Source organism: Heterodontus francisci, chromosome 1 (assembly GCF_036365525.1).
Source record: "Heterodontus francisci isolate sHetFra1 chromosome 1, sHetFra1.hap1, whole genome shotgun sequence".
Lineage (NCBI taxonomy): Eukaryota > Metazoa > Chordata > Chondrichthyes > Heterodontiformes > Heterodontidae > Heterodontus > Heterodontus francisci.
In genome coordinates, this window is record NC_090371.1 from 19,006,824 (window position 1) to 19,022,521 (window position 15,698).

General features: G+C 45.5%; 1 protein-coding gene across 1 annotated transcript; it reads right to left on the reverse strand.

Moving 5' to 3' along the window:
* Positions 1 to 271: 271 nt before the first annotated feature.
* On the reverse strand, positions 272 to 15,498 carry mrps26 (mitochondrial ribosomal protein S26). The gene is made up of 4 exons (XM_068028702.1): positions 15,207 to 15,498; positions 7,615 to 7,761; positions 6,106 to 6,229; positions 272 to 2,103 (listed from the first exon to the last, which is right to left on the reverse strand). The coding sequence occupies exons 1-4, from the start codon at positions 15,407 to 15,409 to the stop codon at positions 1,972 to 1,974; spliced, it is 606 nt and encodes a 201-aa protein (XP_067884803.1). The 5' UTR covers positions 15,410 to 15,498; the 3' UTR covers positions 272 to 1,971.
* Between the last annotated feature and the right edge of the window lie 200 nt (positions 15,499 to 15,698).

Below are 15,698 nucleotides of genomic sequence, written 5' to 3' on the forward strand. Positions count from 1 at the left end.
TTCCAGTGAACATCAACGCAAGCTCGAGGAACAGCATCTCATTTACTGATTAGGCACACTACAGCCTGCCGGACTGAACATTGAGTTCAATAATTTCAGAGCATGACAGCCCCCCATTTTACTTTTATTTTTAGTTATTTTTCTTCCTTTTTTTTTTAAACATTCTTTTTTACATTTTTTACAATCTTTTTTTTGCATTTATTTCATTTCAGTGTATTTACACCTAATCTGTACTAATGCTTTGTCTTTCAACACACCATTAACATATTGTTTGCCTTTGCTCCGTGACCTTTTGGTCAGCTATGTGGCCTGGTCCAATCTGGATCTCCTTTGTTATCTCTTGCCCCATCCCCACCTCACTTGCTTATAACCTGTGACTTTTCTAATATTTGTCAGTTCCGATGAAGGGTTAACTCTGCTTCTCTTTCCACAGATGCTGCCAGACCTGCTGAGTGATTCCAGCATTTCTTGTTTTTATAGCATTTATTTTGTTCTTTTTATGACCACAGGACATTCCAAAGCACTTTACAATCAATGAAACATTTTTGAAGTGTGGTTACTGTTGTAATGTAGGAAGCCTGGCAGCCAATTTGTGCACAGTAAGCTCCCACAAGCAGTAATGTGATAAATGACCAGATAATCTGCTTTGTGATGTTGGCCAAGCGATAAAAAGCAGCCAGGATATCAGGATGCTCTCCTTCCAATAGAGCTTTGGGATATTTTACATCTGCCTGATAGGGCGGACAGGGCTTCAGTTTAATGTCTCATCTGAGAGACGTCGACTCGGACAGTGCAGCACTCCTTCAGTACTGCACTGGAATGGAAGCATCAGTTTAAACAGTCTCTGGAGTGGGGCTTGAACACACGACCTTCAGACTCAAGTGCTAAGAGAGCTACTAACTGAGCTAAGGGCAGGTATGTTCACAAGTTGATGTGGGACGGTGGTAGGGGTGTGTGCGCGAGAGGGAAAGCACAAAACAGTAAGCTGTAGCTAACTTTTGCAGATCCACTGAAAGTAAAAAAAATAGGAGAAAGAATGAGGTGATAATCCAGTATTCAATTGGAGTTAAGCTTGAGGATAAACTCTTTGTTCAAGGTCGAAATCATTTGCTTCTGCCCATTCCAAGTCTCCAAGTATCTCAGTATAGAGCAGCACAGTGTACTGAAGCTGCAACGTAACCTAGGCTGATACTCTGGTGCAGTACTGAGAGAGTCCTGCACTGCCGTCTGGAATGACACACTAAATCAAGACCCTTATATTTGTAATACAATGCTCCCCAGCCTTTATATTTATTTATTTATACAAGCCTTTCTTCTATCGTATTTATTGCAATGAATCCCCAGTTCTTATGTACCCTTTTCCTTATTATGTTTTAGATAAATGAACATAACCCCCACTGTTTATTAATACAGTGCAAACTCAGGCCATTGTGTTGTATTGATTGGTACAATTTAACTCCAGCCTTATTAAGGTTGATTTATTGATACCTCAGCCCTTATTATATTGTAAGGTGCAGAGCAGAACACTCAGGGGAGTTTACCAGTGAATCAATTAACTTTACATTACAAAGAAATTCAGTGATATGCACCCTGAAAACATCTCTTACTGAACAGTATACAATAGATGGTCCACTGTAGAATTCAATACACTTTAAAAAAAAGGCATGAGTTGACAATTCGTAGTCTCCCCACCTCCTCATTACCAATTAACAGCCCTGTTTTCCTGAAGATTTCGACTCTTGTTGGATTATGGATGCACAGGCGCTCTGATACCTCACCCAGGTCGAGCTAAACTACAAAAGCTTTGCGGCAATCGACTTATGAATTGCTTGCCAGTGTCTAAAGCATTTCAGCAACCTCCCTCCAGCCTCCCCCAATTCCACAGGTCGATGGCCCCTTTGCTCTGAGAGGAGGGTCCTCGGCAGAACCAGGTGGGGTCCTGATGAGCCGGCTGCCCTGCTGAGTTCGGGCCTACTGCTTCACCATGCTCCTCGTGAACCTGCCCTCCTTGTCGATGGCAAAGTTATAATTCTTTGGATTGTCCAGAGCTTCTTCTATCCGCTGATCCAAATTCTCCAGCGTGATAAAATTCTTCACCGCCTCCTGTAAATTTAAAAGATGATGTGAGCGGTTCAACAGGGCTCTCCAGCATATCTCATCAACACCAAGAAGAACCTGCATTTACATAGCACCTTTCGCAACCTCAGGGAGTCTCAAAGCACTTAGCAACTAATTAAATACTTTCTGAAATGTAGTCAATGTTGTAATGCAGGGAAGGTGGCAGCCAATTTCCGTATAGCAAGATCCCATAAACAGCAGTAAGATAATAACCAGATAATCTGTGTTTTTAGAGATGTTAGTTGAGGGATAAATATTGGCCAGGGCACTAGGGAGAACTCCCTTGCTCTTCCTTGAAATAGCGCCGCAGGATTTTTCACGTCCACCAATCCACCTTGTTCCTCAACCCGCTTCCCTCCTCAGAAATCCGTCAAATAGATCCTCCCTCTCAATAATGGTGCCCATTTTAATTGTGCAACTCTATTACCTGATCTTCCTTCTCACTCCTAATCCCCTCATCGCCATTAGCCTCTCTCCCAGCACAAGGCCAAAGCTGGGCTGAGTGCTCTTGCGAATTAAAAAGACAGAAAATTAGAACTTGCATTTGTAAAGCACCTTTCATGACCTCAGGACCACCCCCAAGCCAATACAGTATGCAGATGCACTGCAGCAATTCGCCAAGGCTTCTTTGGCAGCAACCCCCAAACCCTTGGACCTCTACCACTAAGAACAGGGTGGTCCAACATACGGCCCATTGGCCAGAATTTGGCCCAACGTTTTCAATCCAGCCCGCCAATCCTTCATAACTTGTGAACAGAAAGGGGCAAGAATGATTTAGTTCCATTTGTGTCCCCCAGGTGTTAGCAGTAAGTGAGTGGAGAGTTGATGCAGTTCAGCCTATACCTGAGCAGTCATTAGTCTTCACTTCCTGTAGCGAAAGGCAGTAAAGTGGGGGGCGGGTGCAGAATGACGCTCGTCTGATTGGCTTGGAAGCTCAGCAATCAAAAGCACGAACAATTTGCCTGCGGGCAGCCCTTCATCAAATAGGAGAGTGGGGAGGCGGGACTTGCTGGGATGACTGCCATCAATCAGAGGTGCTGACCAATGGGAGCGTCGGGTGGGGTGAGCACGCAGAGACAGTGCAGGGTGGGGGGTGAACATGCAGAGATGGTGTGGGGTGGAGGGGTGAACACGCAGATGGTGTGGAGGGGTCAGCACGCAGAGACGGTGCGGTGTGGGGGGGCGAGACAGAGATGGTAGATGGGGGGGGGGGGGGAGGATGAGCACGTACAGACAGTACGCAGTGGAGGGGATGAGCACGCAGAGACAGTGGGGGGTTGAGCAAGCACAGACATTGCGGATTGGGGGGATGAGCACGCAGAGACAGTACGCGGCGGTGAGGTGAGCATTCAGAAGGGGGCGATGCTTGGAGGGAGGTGATGCGTGATTCAGAGTGCGGGGCCATGCTGACAGGCAGTGTGTTTCCACTCCTAGTGCTTGGTGGGCGAAGACAGGAAATGTTGGAAAAAGTTCCAATTATAAGGCAAATAAACCAGCACAAACAGGTTTTCTTAGGTTTAAAGAAGAAAAGTTGAAATTTATTAAACTTGAACTTAAACTCTAATTCGGTTGATGCGTACGGATACATGATGCACCCATGTTAGCATGCATATGCAATACACGCATACAAATAGAGACAGAAAAGAGCAGAAGAAAAATAAGGTGGAAAAATTTGAGGCAATATCTGAAGAGTAATATCTGAAGAGTTGTTGTTACGATTCTTCGAGCTCACTGTTGAGTCCTTGATTGGAGACAGATCTTGCTTTTCATTGGGGCCCAGTATTCTTCTTAATCCTTGTTCGCTGTAGGAGACTTTTCTCTCTTGGGGTTCATGTGTCTTCAGTGGATTCAGAGGCTTGTGAGAAAGAGATGGGAGCAGACGGGAGATCTTCTCAGTCCAGGAGCAAACAGACACTCTCAGTTCAAACTGTTCGTACAATTCAGAAAAACCCAGGTTGCCAAGCACGTTAGTCATGTGACTAACTGGTCTGACCACGTCTTGGATTGTATCACCTTAGCAGTCTTTGGAATGCTCCACTTACACACAATACCTGGTGATCAAGGTCCATTGTGGGTTGAATGTGTCAGGGAATGGTCCTTTGTCCTTCCAATCACGGTCTGTTAATATGAAAATGTCTTTTCCAGCCACGGCTGATCTGTTTAACAAGTCCTTTCTTCACTCCAGTAACAGTTTAAAATCAATGTTCATGACAAAATTAATGTACCTCATTCTTGGCAGGTGGGGGCCCAGCACGACAAAGGTCTGCTCAGCTACAGCAAAGTAAATGCTTATTAGTAGGTGGCAGAGTCCAGAGGTACCCTCCCAATTTAATTATCTTTTTCACAAGCCCCACTTCCACCAAACTAGATGGGGGGGGTGAGGGAGGTGATGAGGAAATGGCATTATCTATAGTAGCTTTACCGGAATCATGACAATCCTCCCGTGTATTTCTTCAACTCTGGCCTCTTCTTCCCCCACCTCCTTTGACCAACCATTAGCTTCATCTGTCCAGACACAAAGCTCTGGAACTCCATTCCTAAATCTCTCTGCCTTTGTGACTCTCTCTCTCATCCTTTAAGCCTGTCCATAAAATGTACCTCTTTGACAAAGTATTTGGTCACTTGCCCTAATGTCTGTTTTTTTGGTGCAGTGTCAATGCCTGATTATGTTCCAGTGAATTGCCTATGGATGTTTTATTATGTTTAAGGCACTACTTAACTGAAGTTTTCATGATGATGACACAGCACAGCAAAGCTAAAACCAGCAGGGAGCTTCGTTAATAATGGGCTAATTGGCAAAGGAGCTTCGTGTGGAGAGGTAATGGGTGAAATTTTGAAACCTCATTAATGATTATTGATTATATCGTTCGCAAGCACCACAACATTAATGATTGATCATAACGAACACACTTTCTATGGCAAATGAGAAATCCATTTTTTGTAACAAGAATCTATCATGAAGGGGAGTTTTGCAGTGTGTTAGCATACCATTCCTTAACCTCTGGGACTCGGTTCAAATTCAATCTACTTTGAGAGGATAAAAGGATTTTCTCTCTCTTTCCTGGCTTCACCTAAGTTTGACAAAGTCTCAGTGTGAATTCTGGTAAGCAAAAGTCCACTGCACATCAGTATTTGGAACCTAGTCAAAGTTAGGTAATCTTACTTGCAGTTATCAAATAGATACCCGGAGTGGGATAGATTCTAGTGTTGCAAATGGTACCTTTCGAAGGCTACTTGTGGAAAACAGGAACAGAAGAAATAGCAGAAGACGAACATATAACCCATCGAGCCTGCTCTGCCATTCAATACCATCATGGCTTCAATTCCACTTTCCCGCCTGCTCCCCATATCCCTTGTTCCCGATGAGACCAAAAATCTATCTTTCCCAGCCTTAAATGTATTCAATGATGGAGCATCCACAAGCCTCTGGGGTAGAGAATTCGAAAGATTCACAACCCTTTGAGCGTAGTAATTTCTCCTCATCTCAGTCCTGAATGATTGACCCCTTATCCAGAGACTGTGTCCCCGTGTTGTAGATTCCCTGACCAGTGGGAACAATATCTCAGCTTCTACCCTCTCAAGCCCTTTCAGAATCTTGTACATCTCAATTAGACCGCCTCTCATTCTTCTAAACTTCAGAGAATATCGGCCCAGAATGAATCCTTACTTCATATCTAACTCCGTGCTGTACCTGTCCTGTGAGGGTTTGATGGGACAGTGTAGAGGGAGCTTTACTCTGTATCGAAGCTGTGCTGTACCTGCCTTGGGAGTGTTTGATGGGACAGTGTAGAGGGAACTTTACTCTGAATTTAACCTGTGCTGTACCTATTCTGAGACTGATTGACGCAGGTACTGTATGGTGATAGTAGAAAGTGGCGGCTCTCCAGTTCCCTCAGATGGAAGAGACAAAACACAATTTCTAGAAACAGAATGAATGTCTTAGAATAAACGAGCAAAAGATCCATCTTGCCCATGCTCAGTGCATACCTGCAGTTGCAGCACCTCACACTGCTTCTCTTTCAGGAACTCGTCCCTTTTCCTATCTCTTTGGATGGCAGCCCGGAGTTTCTGCTCCTGCTCCTCTTCCGCCTCTCGCTGCAATCGCTCCTCCCTGTCCCACAACCCAAACACAAAGACACTAATCAGAGTGCATTTGGGTGCTACTTGGCCCCAATGTGTTGCCCCATCTCCAGTTTTAAAATAGAAAGAAATAAAGAACTTGCATTGATATAATGCCTTTTACTACTTGGGGTCATCCCAAAGCCATGTAAGGACTTCTGAAGTGCAGTCCCTGGAGGACGATGTGATTTAATACTCATACTTTGAAGGGTGACCTCATAGAGGTCTTTAAAGTCATGAATTATTTTGATACAGTAGATGGAAAGAGTGTTTCCACTTGTGGGGAAGAGCAAAACTGGAGGCCACCAATATAGGATAGTCACCAAGAAATTAAATAGGGAATTCAGAAGAATCTTCTTTACCCAGGGAGTGGTGACATACATACAAATGTACAAATTAAAGGGCGACCCCTAATTTTAAAACAGTGCCCCCTAGTTCTGGACTCATCCACAAGAGGAAACATCCTTTCCACATTCACCTTGTCAAGAACGTTCAGGATCTTATAAACTTCAATCAAATCTCCCCTCACTCTTCTAAACTCCAGGGAAAACAAGCTCAGTCCGTCCAACCTTTCCTCATAAGACAACACGCTCATTCCAGGTATGAATCTAGTAAACCTCCTCTGAACCACCTCCAACGCATTTACAACCTTCCTTAAATAAGGAGACCAAAACTGCACACAGTATTCGAGATGTGGTCTCACCAATGCCCTGTATAACTGAAGGATAACATCATTATTTTTATTTTCAATGTGGAAGCTACATATTCATATAAGGGAGAATGGAATAAAAGGCTATTCTTTTTTTATTCTTTCATGAGGTGTGGGTGTCGCTGGCTAGGCCAGCATTTGTTGTCCACCCCTAATTGCCGTTGACAACTGAGAGGCTTGCTAGGCCATTTCAGAGGACATTTAAGAGTCAACCACATTGCTGTTGGTCTGGAGTCACATTTAGGCCAGACCAGGTAAGGATGGCAGATTTCCTTCCCTAAAGGACATTAGTGAACCAGATGGGTTTTTATGACAATCAATGATTGTTTCATGGCACCATTATGGAAACTAGCTTTAAATTCCAGATTTTTATTAGTTAATTGAATTTAACTTCTAGCAGCTGCCATGGTGGGATTTGAACTGACTTCCCCAGGGCATTAGCCAGGGTCTCTGGATTACTAGTCTAGCGCCATTACCACTATGCCACTGTCTCCCCTGCTGTTAGGATGAGATAACAGAGCATGAGAGGAGGTTTGAGTGGAACATAAAGACTGGCATGGTTTGGTCGGGCTGAATGGCCCATTTCTGTACTGTATATTCTGGGTAATCCTCTGACCTTGAGTAAGGAGGCTGTGATTTAATACTGCTAGGCCAACTCTGAGACTCACCGGATTTTTCGGAGTCGTTCATTCTCCAAATTATTGAAAGCCATCAACTTCTGATGTTCGTCAGCTTCTATCTTTGCTCGTTCCTCTGCCAGCGAGCCCACCTCCTCTTCATAACGCTTCCGTAACATTTCCTCCTTGAACTCAGCCCTTCAATTTGAGAGGGGGAAGAAAAACAAGGGAAATTTCACTCACACTGCCTTTCATTTGGTCAGCTGAGTGTGTGATACAGATCAAAACCCATCACTGTGTTTCACAGCAACAAACCAAATTGAGGAATCCAAATGTGCAGTTTCCAATTCCCTGATATAAAGAAAAAACAGTGCCAGCTGTAGCTCAGTTGGTCGCACTCCCGCCTCTGAGTCAGAAGGTTGGTCTGGGTTCATTGTCCCATTGCAGAAACCTGAGCACAAAATCAAGACTGACACACTCAGTGCAGTACTGATGAGGTGCTGCACTATACGAAGGGATTTCAGGTGAGACACTAAACCAAGGCCCCATCTGGAGATGGGAAAACAACTTTCCTTTTCATTCCTCGATGCTCTCATTGCCAAGTCTCATAACGACATACCAGCATACCAAGTCTACCGCAAGCCCAGTCATACTGATAGATGCCTGACAACTGCACTTTTCATCATCCCTCCACTCTACAAGCGGTCTCCAGCACACTCATCAGAAGAGCCATTAGTGATAAGAAAAATCTACAAGAACTGCACATATGAAGTTTGCACTTCAACTCAATGGATTTTCTTCCCATAAGATCAACACACATCCATCTATTACTCACACTGCAACAACTACCTCAACCAAGACAAGAGTCAGCCTCGCAGTCATTTGCTCAACCTCGCACAGACTACAAAGCATACTCGTCAACGTACCAAGTAGTTCCACTCCATCCTTCATACCCACAAAGACAAGAAACCATCTCACAACAACCCAAGAACTTACAGCATACCATACGACTGCAGACTCGTCTACATTGGAGAAACAGGCCACAGCCTACACGCTAAACTCAAGGAACACCAAGCCTGCTGCAAACACAGTGAATGGGATAAGGCAGCCATTGTCAAGCACACTCGACTCAATAACCACCGCATCGAATGGTCCAATTCCAAACTCATTTCGTCCATTATGCACTGGCATACAAGACACATCAGGGAGGCTGTGGAGGTCTATCAACACCAGACCATCCTCCAAGACAGTGGCCTGCTCATCAATGATATCTGGCTACCTCTACTCAAGAAACACATCACCACCCGCTCTGAAGCAAACATACCCCTCCGACAAGAATGACAGTATATATCGACTTACCGCGAGAAACAATAGCTGACCAAGCAACGGTAAGAACAATACCAACCTATCACAGAACACAATAGCACCAAGAACAAGAATGTGTAATGACCTATCAGCAGTAAGATCCCACCCACATTCCCATTCTCCACCACACACAAACCTACTGTTTCCGCCCGTTCCAGTTATTCCTCCAGAGAACAGGCAGAGTATGCTGCCTGAAAAGTCAGAGTCTGCCAGGTCTTCTAAGAACTCCTTTTTACGACTGCTCTTTTCAGAGCAATTCACATGGTGTAAAACTGTAAAATCATCTTACTCAATATTACTGCCCTCACCAGGAAAATGTTCAAACAACTTTTTTCTCTATATTATTTATCGATGTTCCCGAGTCTCTGTATATTATTTATTGATGTTTCTCAGTCTCTGTATGTTATTTATCCATGTTCCCCAGTCTGTACATGCTGTTCTCCCTTCGTCAGATACAGGAGAAATGCCGTGAACAACAGATGCCCCTCTACATTGCTTTCATTGATCTCACCAAAGCCTTTGACCTCGTCAGCAGACGTGGTCTCTTCAGACTACTAGAAAAGATCGGATGTCCACCAAAGCTATTAAGTATCATCACCTCATTCCATGACAATATGAAAGGCACAATTCAACACGGTGGCTCCTCATCAGAGCCCTTTCCTATCCTGAGTGGCGTGAAACAGGGCTGTGTTCTCGCACCCACACTTTTTGGGATTTTCTTCTCCCTGCTGCTTTCACATGCGTTCAAGTCCTCTGAAGAAGGAATTTTCCTCCACACAAGATCAGGGGGCAGGTTGTTCAACCTTGCCCATCTAAGAGCGAAGTCCAAAGTACGGAAAGTCCTCATCAGGGAACTCCTCTTTGCTGACGATGCTGCTTTAACATCTCACACTGAAGAGTGCCTGCAGAGTCTCATCCGACAGGTTTGCGGCTGCCTGCAATGAATTTGGCCTAACCATCAGCCTCAAGAAAACGAACATCATGGGGCAGGACGTCATAAATGCTCCATCCATCAATATTGGCGACCACGCTCTGGAAGTGGTTCAAGAACTAGGCTCAACTATCACCAGTAACCTGTCTCTAGATGCAGAAATCAACAAGCGCATGGGTAAGGCTTCCACTGCTATGTCCAGACTGGCCAAGAGAGTGTGGGAAAATGGCGCACTGACACGGAACACAAAAGTCCGAGTGTATCAGGCCTGTGTCCTCAGTACCTTGCTCTATGGCAGCGAGGCCTGGACAACGTATGCCAGCCAAGAGCGACGTCTCAATTCATTCCATCTTGGCTGCCTCCGGAGAATCCTTGGCATCAGGTGGCAGGACCGTATCTCCAACACAGAAGTCCTCAAGGCAGCCAACATCCCCAGCTTGTACTCGCTACTGAGTCAGCGGCGCTTGAGATGGCTTGGCCACGTGAGCCGCATGGAAGATGGCAGGATCCCCAAAGACACATTGTACAGCGAGCTCGCCACTGGTATCAGACCCACCGGCCGTCCACGTCTCCGCTTTAAAGACGTCTGCAAACGCGACATGAAATCCTGTGACATTGATCACAGGTCGTGGGAGTCAGTTGCCAGCGTTCGCCAGAGCTGGCGGGTATCCATAAAGACAGGGCTAAAATGTGGTGAGTCGAAGAGACTTAGTAGTTGGCAGGAAAAAAGACAGAGGCGCAAGGGGAGAGCCAACTGTGCAACAGCCCCGACAAACAAATTTCTCTGCAGCACCTGTGGAAGAGACTGTCACTCTAGAATTGGCCTTTATAGCCACTCCAGGCACTGCTTCACAAACCACTGACCACCTCCAGGCGCGTATCCATTGTCTCTCGAGATAAGGAGGCCCAAAAGAAAGAATCCCAGTCTCTGTATATTATTTATTGATGTTCTCCAGATTCTGTATATTATTTATTGGTGTTTCTCAGTCTCAGGATATTATTTATTGATAAAAACAAGAAATGCTGGAACCACTCAGCAGGTCTGGCAGCATCTGTGGAAAGAGAAGGAGAGTTAATGTTTCGGGTCAGTGACCCTTCTTCGGTCACTGACCTGAAACGTTAACTCTGCTTCTCTTTCCACAGATGCTGCCAGACCTGCTGAGTGGTTCTAGCATTTCTTGTTTTTATTTCAGATTTCCAGCATCCGCAGTATTTTGCTTTTATATTATTTATTGGTGTTTCTCAGTCATTGTATACTATTTATCGATATTTCTCAGTCTCTGTATATTATTTATTGATGTATCCTGGTATCTGTTATTTACTGATGTTCCCCAGTCTCTCGATGTTATTTACTGATGTTTCTCAGTCTCTATATGTTATTTATTGATGTATCCTGATAACTGTGTTATTTACTGATGTTCCCCGGTCTCTCGATGTTATTTATTGATGTTTCTCAGTCTCTGTATGTTATTGATTGATGAACATAGAACATTGAACAGTACAGCACAGGACAGGCCCTTCGGCCCACGGTGTTGCGCCCAACCTTTAACCTACTCCAAGATCAAACTAACTACCTACCCTTCATTCTACTATCATCCATGTACCTATCCAAGAGTCGCTTAAATGCCCCTAACGTATCTGCTTCTACTACCACCGCTGGCAGCGCATTCCACGCACCCACCACTCTCTGTGTAAAGAACCTACCTCTGACATCTCCCCGAAACCTTCCTCCAATCACCTTAAAATTATGCCCCCTGGTGATAGCCCTTTCCACCCTGGGAAAAAGTCTCTGACTATCCACTCTATCTATGCCTCTCATCATCTTGTACCCCTCTATCAAGTCACCTCTCATCCTTCTTTGCTCCAATGGGAAAAGCCCGAGCTCCCTCAATCTTTCTTCGTAGGACATGCCCTCCAGTCCAGGCAGCATCCTGGTAAATCTCCTCTGCACCCTCTCTAAAGCTTCCACATCCTTCCTATAATGAGGCGACCAGAACTGAACACAATATTCCAAGTGTGGTCGAACCAGGGCTTTATCGAGCTGCAGCATAACCTCGCGGCTCTTAAACACAAGCCCCCTGTTAATGAAAGCCAACACACCATACGCCTTCTTAACAACCCTATCAACTTGGGTGGCAACTTTGAGCGATCTATGGACATGGACCCCAAGATCCCTCTGTTCCTCCATACGACCAAGAATCCTGTCTTTAAGCCTGTATTCCGCATTCAAATTCGACCTTCCAAAATGAATCACTTCACACTTTTCCAGGTTGAACTCCATCTGCCACTTCTCAGCCCTGCTCTGCATCCTGTCAATGTCCCGTTGCAACCTACAACAGCCTTCCACACTATCCACAACTCCAGCAACCTTCGTGTCATCGGCAAACTTGCTAACCCAGCCTTCCACTTCCTCATCCAATTATAAAAATCACAAAGAGCAGAGGTGCCAGAACAGATCCTTGTGCAACACCACTGGTCACCGAGCTCCATGCTGAATACTTTCCATCTACTACCACCCTCTGACTTCTATGGGCCAGCCAATTTTGTATCCAGACAGCCAACTTTCCCTGAATCCCATGCCTCCTTACTTTCTGAATGAGCCTACCATGGGGAACCTTATCAAACGCCTTGCTAAAATCCATATACACCACATCCACTGCTCTTCCTCCATCAATGTGTTTTGTCACATCTTCAAAAAATTCAATAAGGCTTGTGAGGCATGACCTGCCCCTCACAAAGCCATGCTGACTGTCTCTAATCAAACCATGCTTTTCCAAATAATCATAAATCCTGTCTCTCAGAATCCTCTCCAATAATTTGCCCACGACCGACGTAAGACTGACTGGTCTATAATTCCCAGGGCTATCCCTATTCCCTTTCTGGAACAAGGGAACAACATTTGCCACCCTCCAATCATCCGGTACTACTCCAGTGGACAGTGAAGACGCAAAGATCATCGCCAAAGGCGCAGCAATCTCTTCCCTCGCTTCCTGTAATATCCTTGGGTATATCCCGTCTGGCCCCGGGGACTTATCTGTCCTCATATCATTCAAAATTTCCAGCACATCCTCCCTCTTAACCTCAACCTGTTCGAGCATATCAGCCTGTTCCACGCTGTCCTCACAAACGACCAGGTCCCTCTCACTCGTGAATACTGAAGCAAAGTATTTATTTAGGACCTCCCCTATCCCTGATCGGCCTTACCCTCACTCTGGCCATCCTCTTGTTCCTCACATAAGTGTAGAACGCCTTGGGATTTTCCTTAATCCTACCCGCCAAGACTTTTACATGTCCCCTTCTAGCTCTCCTCAGTCCATTCTTCAGTTCCTTCCTGGCTACCTTGTAACCCTCTAGAGCCCTGTCTGTTCCTTGCTTCCTCAACCTTAAGTAAGCTTCCTTCTTCCTCTTGACTAGCTGTTCCACATCTCTTATCATCCAAGGTTCCTTCACCCTACCATCCCTTCCCTGCCTCATCGGGACAAACCTATCCAGCGGTCGCAGCAAGTGCTCCCTAAACAACCTCCACATTTCTGTCGTGCATTTCCCTGAGAACATCTGTTCCCAATTTATGCTCCCCAGTTCCTGCCTAATAGCATTGTAATTTCCCCTCCCCCAATTAAATATTTTCCCATCCCGTCTGCTCCTGTCCCTCTCCATGACTATAGTAAAGGTCAAGGAGTTGTGATCACTATCACCGAAATGCTCTACCACCGAGAGATCTGCCACCTGGCCTGGTTCGTTGCCAAGCACCAAGTCCAACATAGTCTCCCCTCTAGTCGGCCTATCTACATATTGAGTCAGGAAACCTTCCTGGACACACCTGACAAAAACTGTATCCTGGTATCTGTCATTTACTGATGTTCCCTAGTCTCTCTATGTTATTTACTGATGTTTCTCAGTCTCTGTATGTTATTTATTGATGTATCCTGGTATCTGTATGTCATTTACTGATGTTCCCAGTCTCTCTCTTATTTATTGCTGTTTCTCAGTCTCTGTATGTTATTGATTGATGTATCCTGGTATCTGTTATTTACTGATGTTCTCCAGTCTCTCTGTGTTATTGATTGATGTTTCTCAGTCTCGATCTATTAATTATTGATGTTTCTCAGTTTCTGTCTGTTATTTATTGATGTATCCTGGTATCTGTATGTTATTTATTGATGTTCCCCAGTCTCCCTCTGTTATTTATTGCTGTTTCTCAATCTCTGTATGTTATTGATTGATGTATCCTGGTATCTGTTATTTACTGATGTTCTCCAGTCTCTCTATGTTATTGATTGATGTTTCTCAGTCTCTGTATGTTATTGATTGATGTATCCTGGTATCTGTTATTTACTGATGTTCTCCAGTCTCTCTCTGTTATTGATTGATGCTTCTCAGTCTCGATGTATTAATTATTGATGTTTCTCAGTCTCTGTATGTTACTTATTGATGTATCCTGGTCTTCTTCTTCTTTGGCCTCCTTGTCTCGAAGGACAATGGGTAAGCGCCTGGAGGTGGTCAGTGGTTTGTGAAGCAGCGCCTTGAGTGACTATAAAGGCCAATTCTAGAGTGAGACTCTTCCACAGGTGCTGCAGATAAAATTGGTTGTCGGGGCTGTTACACTGTTGGCTCTCCCCTTGCGCTTCTGTCTTTTTTCCTGCCAACTGCTAAGTCTCATCGACTCGCCACGCTTTAGCCCCGCCTTTATGGTTGCCGGCCAGCTCTGGCGATCGCTGGCAACTGACTCCCACGACTTGTAATCAATGTCACAGGACTTCATGTCGTGTTTGCAGACGTCTTTAAAGCGGAGAGAAGGACGGCTGATGGGTCTGATACCAGTGACGAGCTCGCTGGACAATGTGTCTTTGGGGATCCTGCCATCTTCCATGCGGCTCACATGGCCAAGGCATCTCAGGTGCCGCTGGCTTAGTAGGGTCTATATGCTGGGGATGTTGGCCGTCTCGAGGACTTCTGTGTTGGAAATACGGTCCTGCCACCTGATGCCAAGGATTCTCCGGAGGCAGCGGAGATGGAATGAATTGAGACGTCGCTCTTGGCTGACGTACGTTGTCCAGGCCTCGCTGCCATAGAGCAAGGTACTGAGGACACAGGCTTGATACACTTGGACTTTTGTGTTCTGTCTCAGTGCGTCTCTCTATGTTATTCATTGATGTTTCTCAGTCTCTGTATGTTATTTACTGATGTTCCCCGGTCTCTCTATGTTATTCATTGATGTTTCTCAGTCTCTGTATGTTATTTACTGATGTTCCCCGGTCTCTGTATGTTATTTATTGCTGTATGCTGGTATCTGTATGTTATTTACTGATCTATATGCTCTCTGTGTCACTGTTACCCCGGCACTGACCTGAGGGCCCCGATGATCGCCACATGCTGCCGGTATCGCTCCTTCACCACCAGCAGCTCCGCCGGGTTTACTGGTGTGGGGACACGCAGACGGTCAACCTTGGATTTGGCCGGTGGGTCGGTCCGGGACTTGCGGCCCCGGACGGGGATCCAGGAGCCGGGCCGGGGGCGGGAGAGCAACAGCGGCCGGCACTGAGCCCACATCCTGCCCAGGGATTAACCGGTGGAGAGAGAGAGAGACGGAGAGACCGGGGATCGCAGCAGAACAGGCCTCTCACATGGGCGCCGCCATCTTCCCGGAAATGCAGCGTCCGTGAACATCCCTTCCGGTAGTCAAAGGTCTTAAAGCGGTACTGCAACCCTCAACTGATTTTTATTTTATTTTTTATTTAGAGATACAGCACTGAAACAGGTCCTTCGGCCCACCGAGTCTGTGCCGAACATCAACCACCCATTTATACTAATCCGACACTAATCCCATATTCCTACCAAA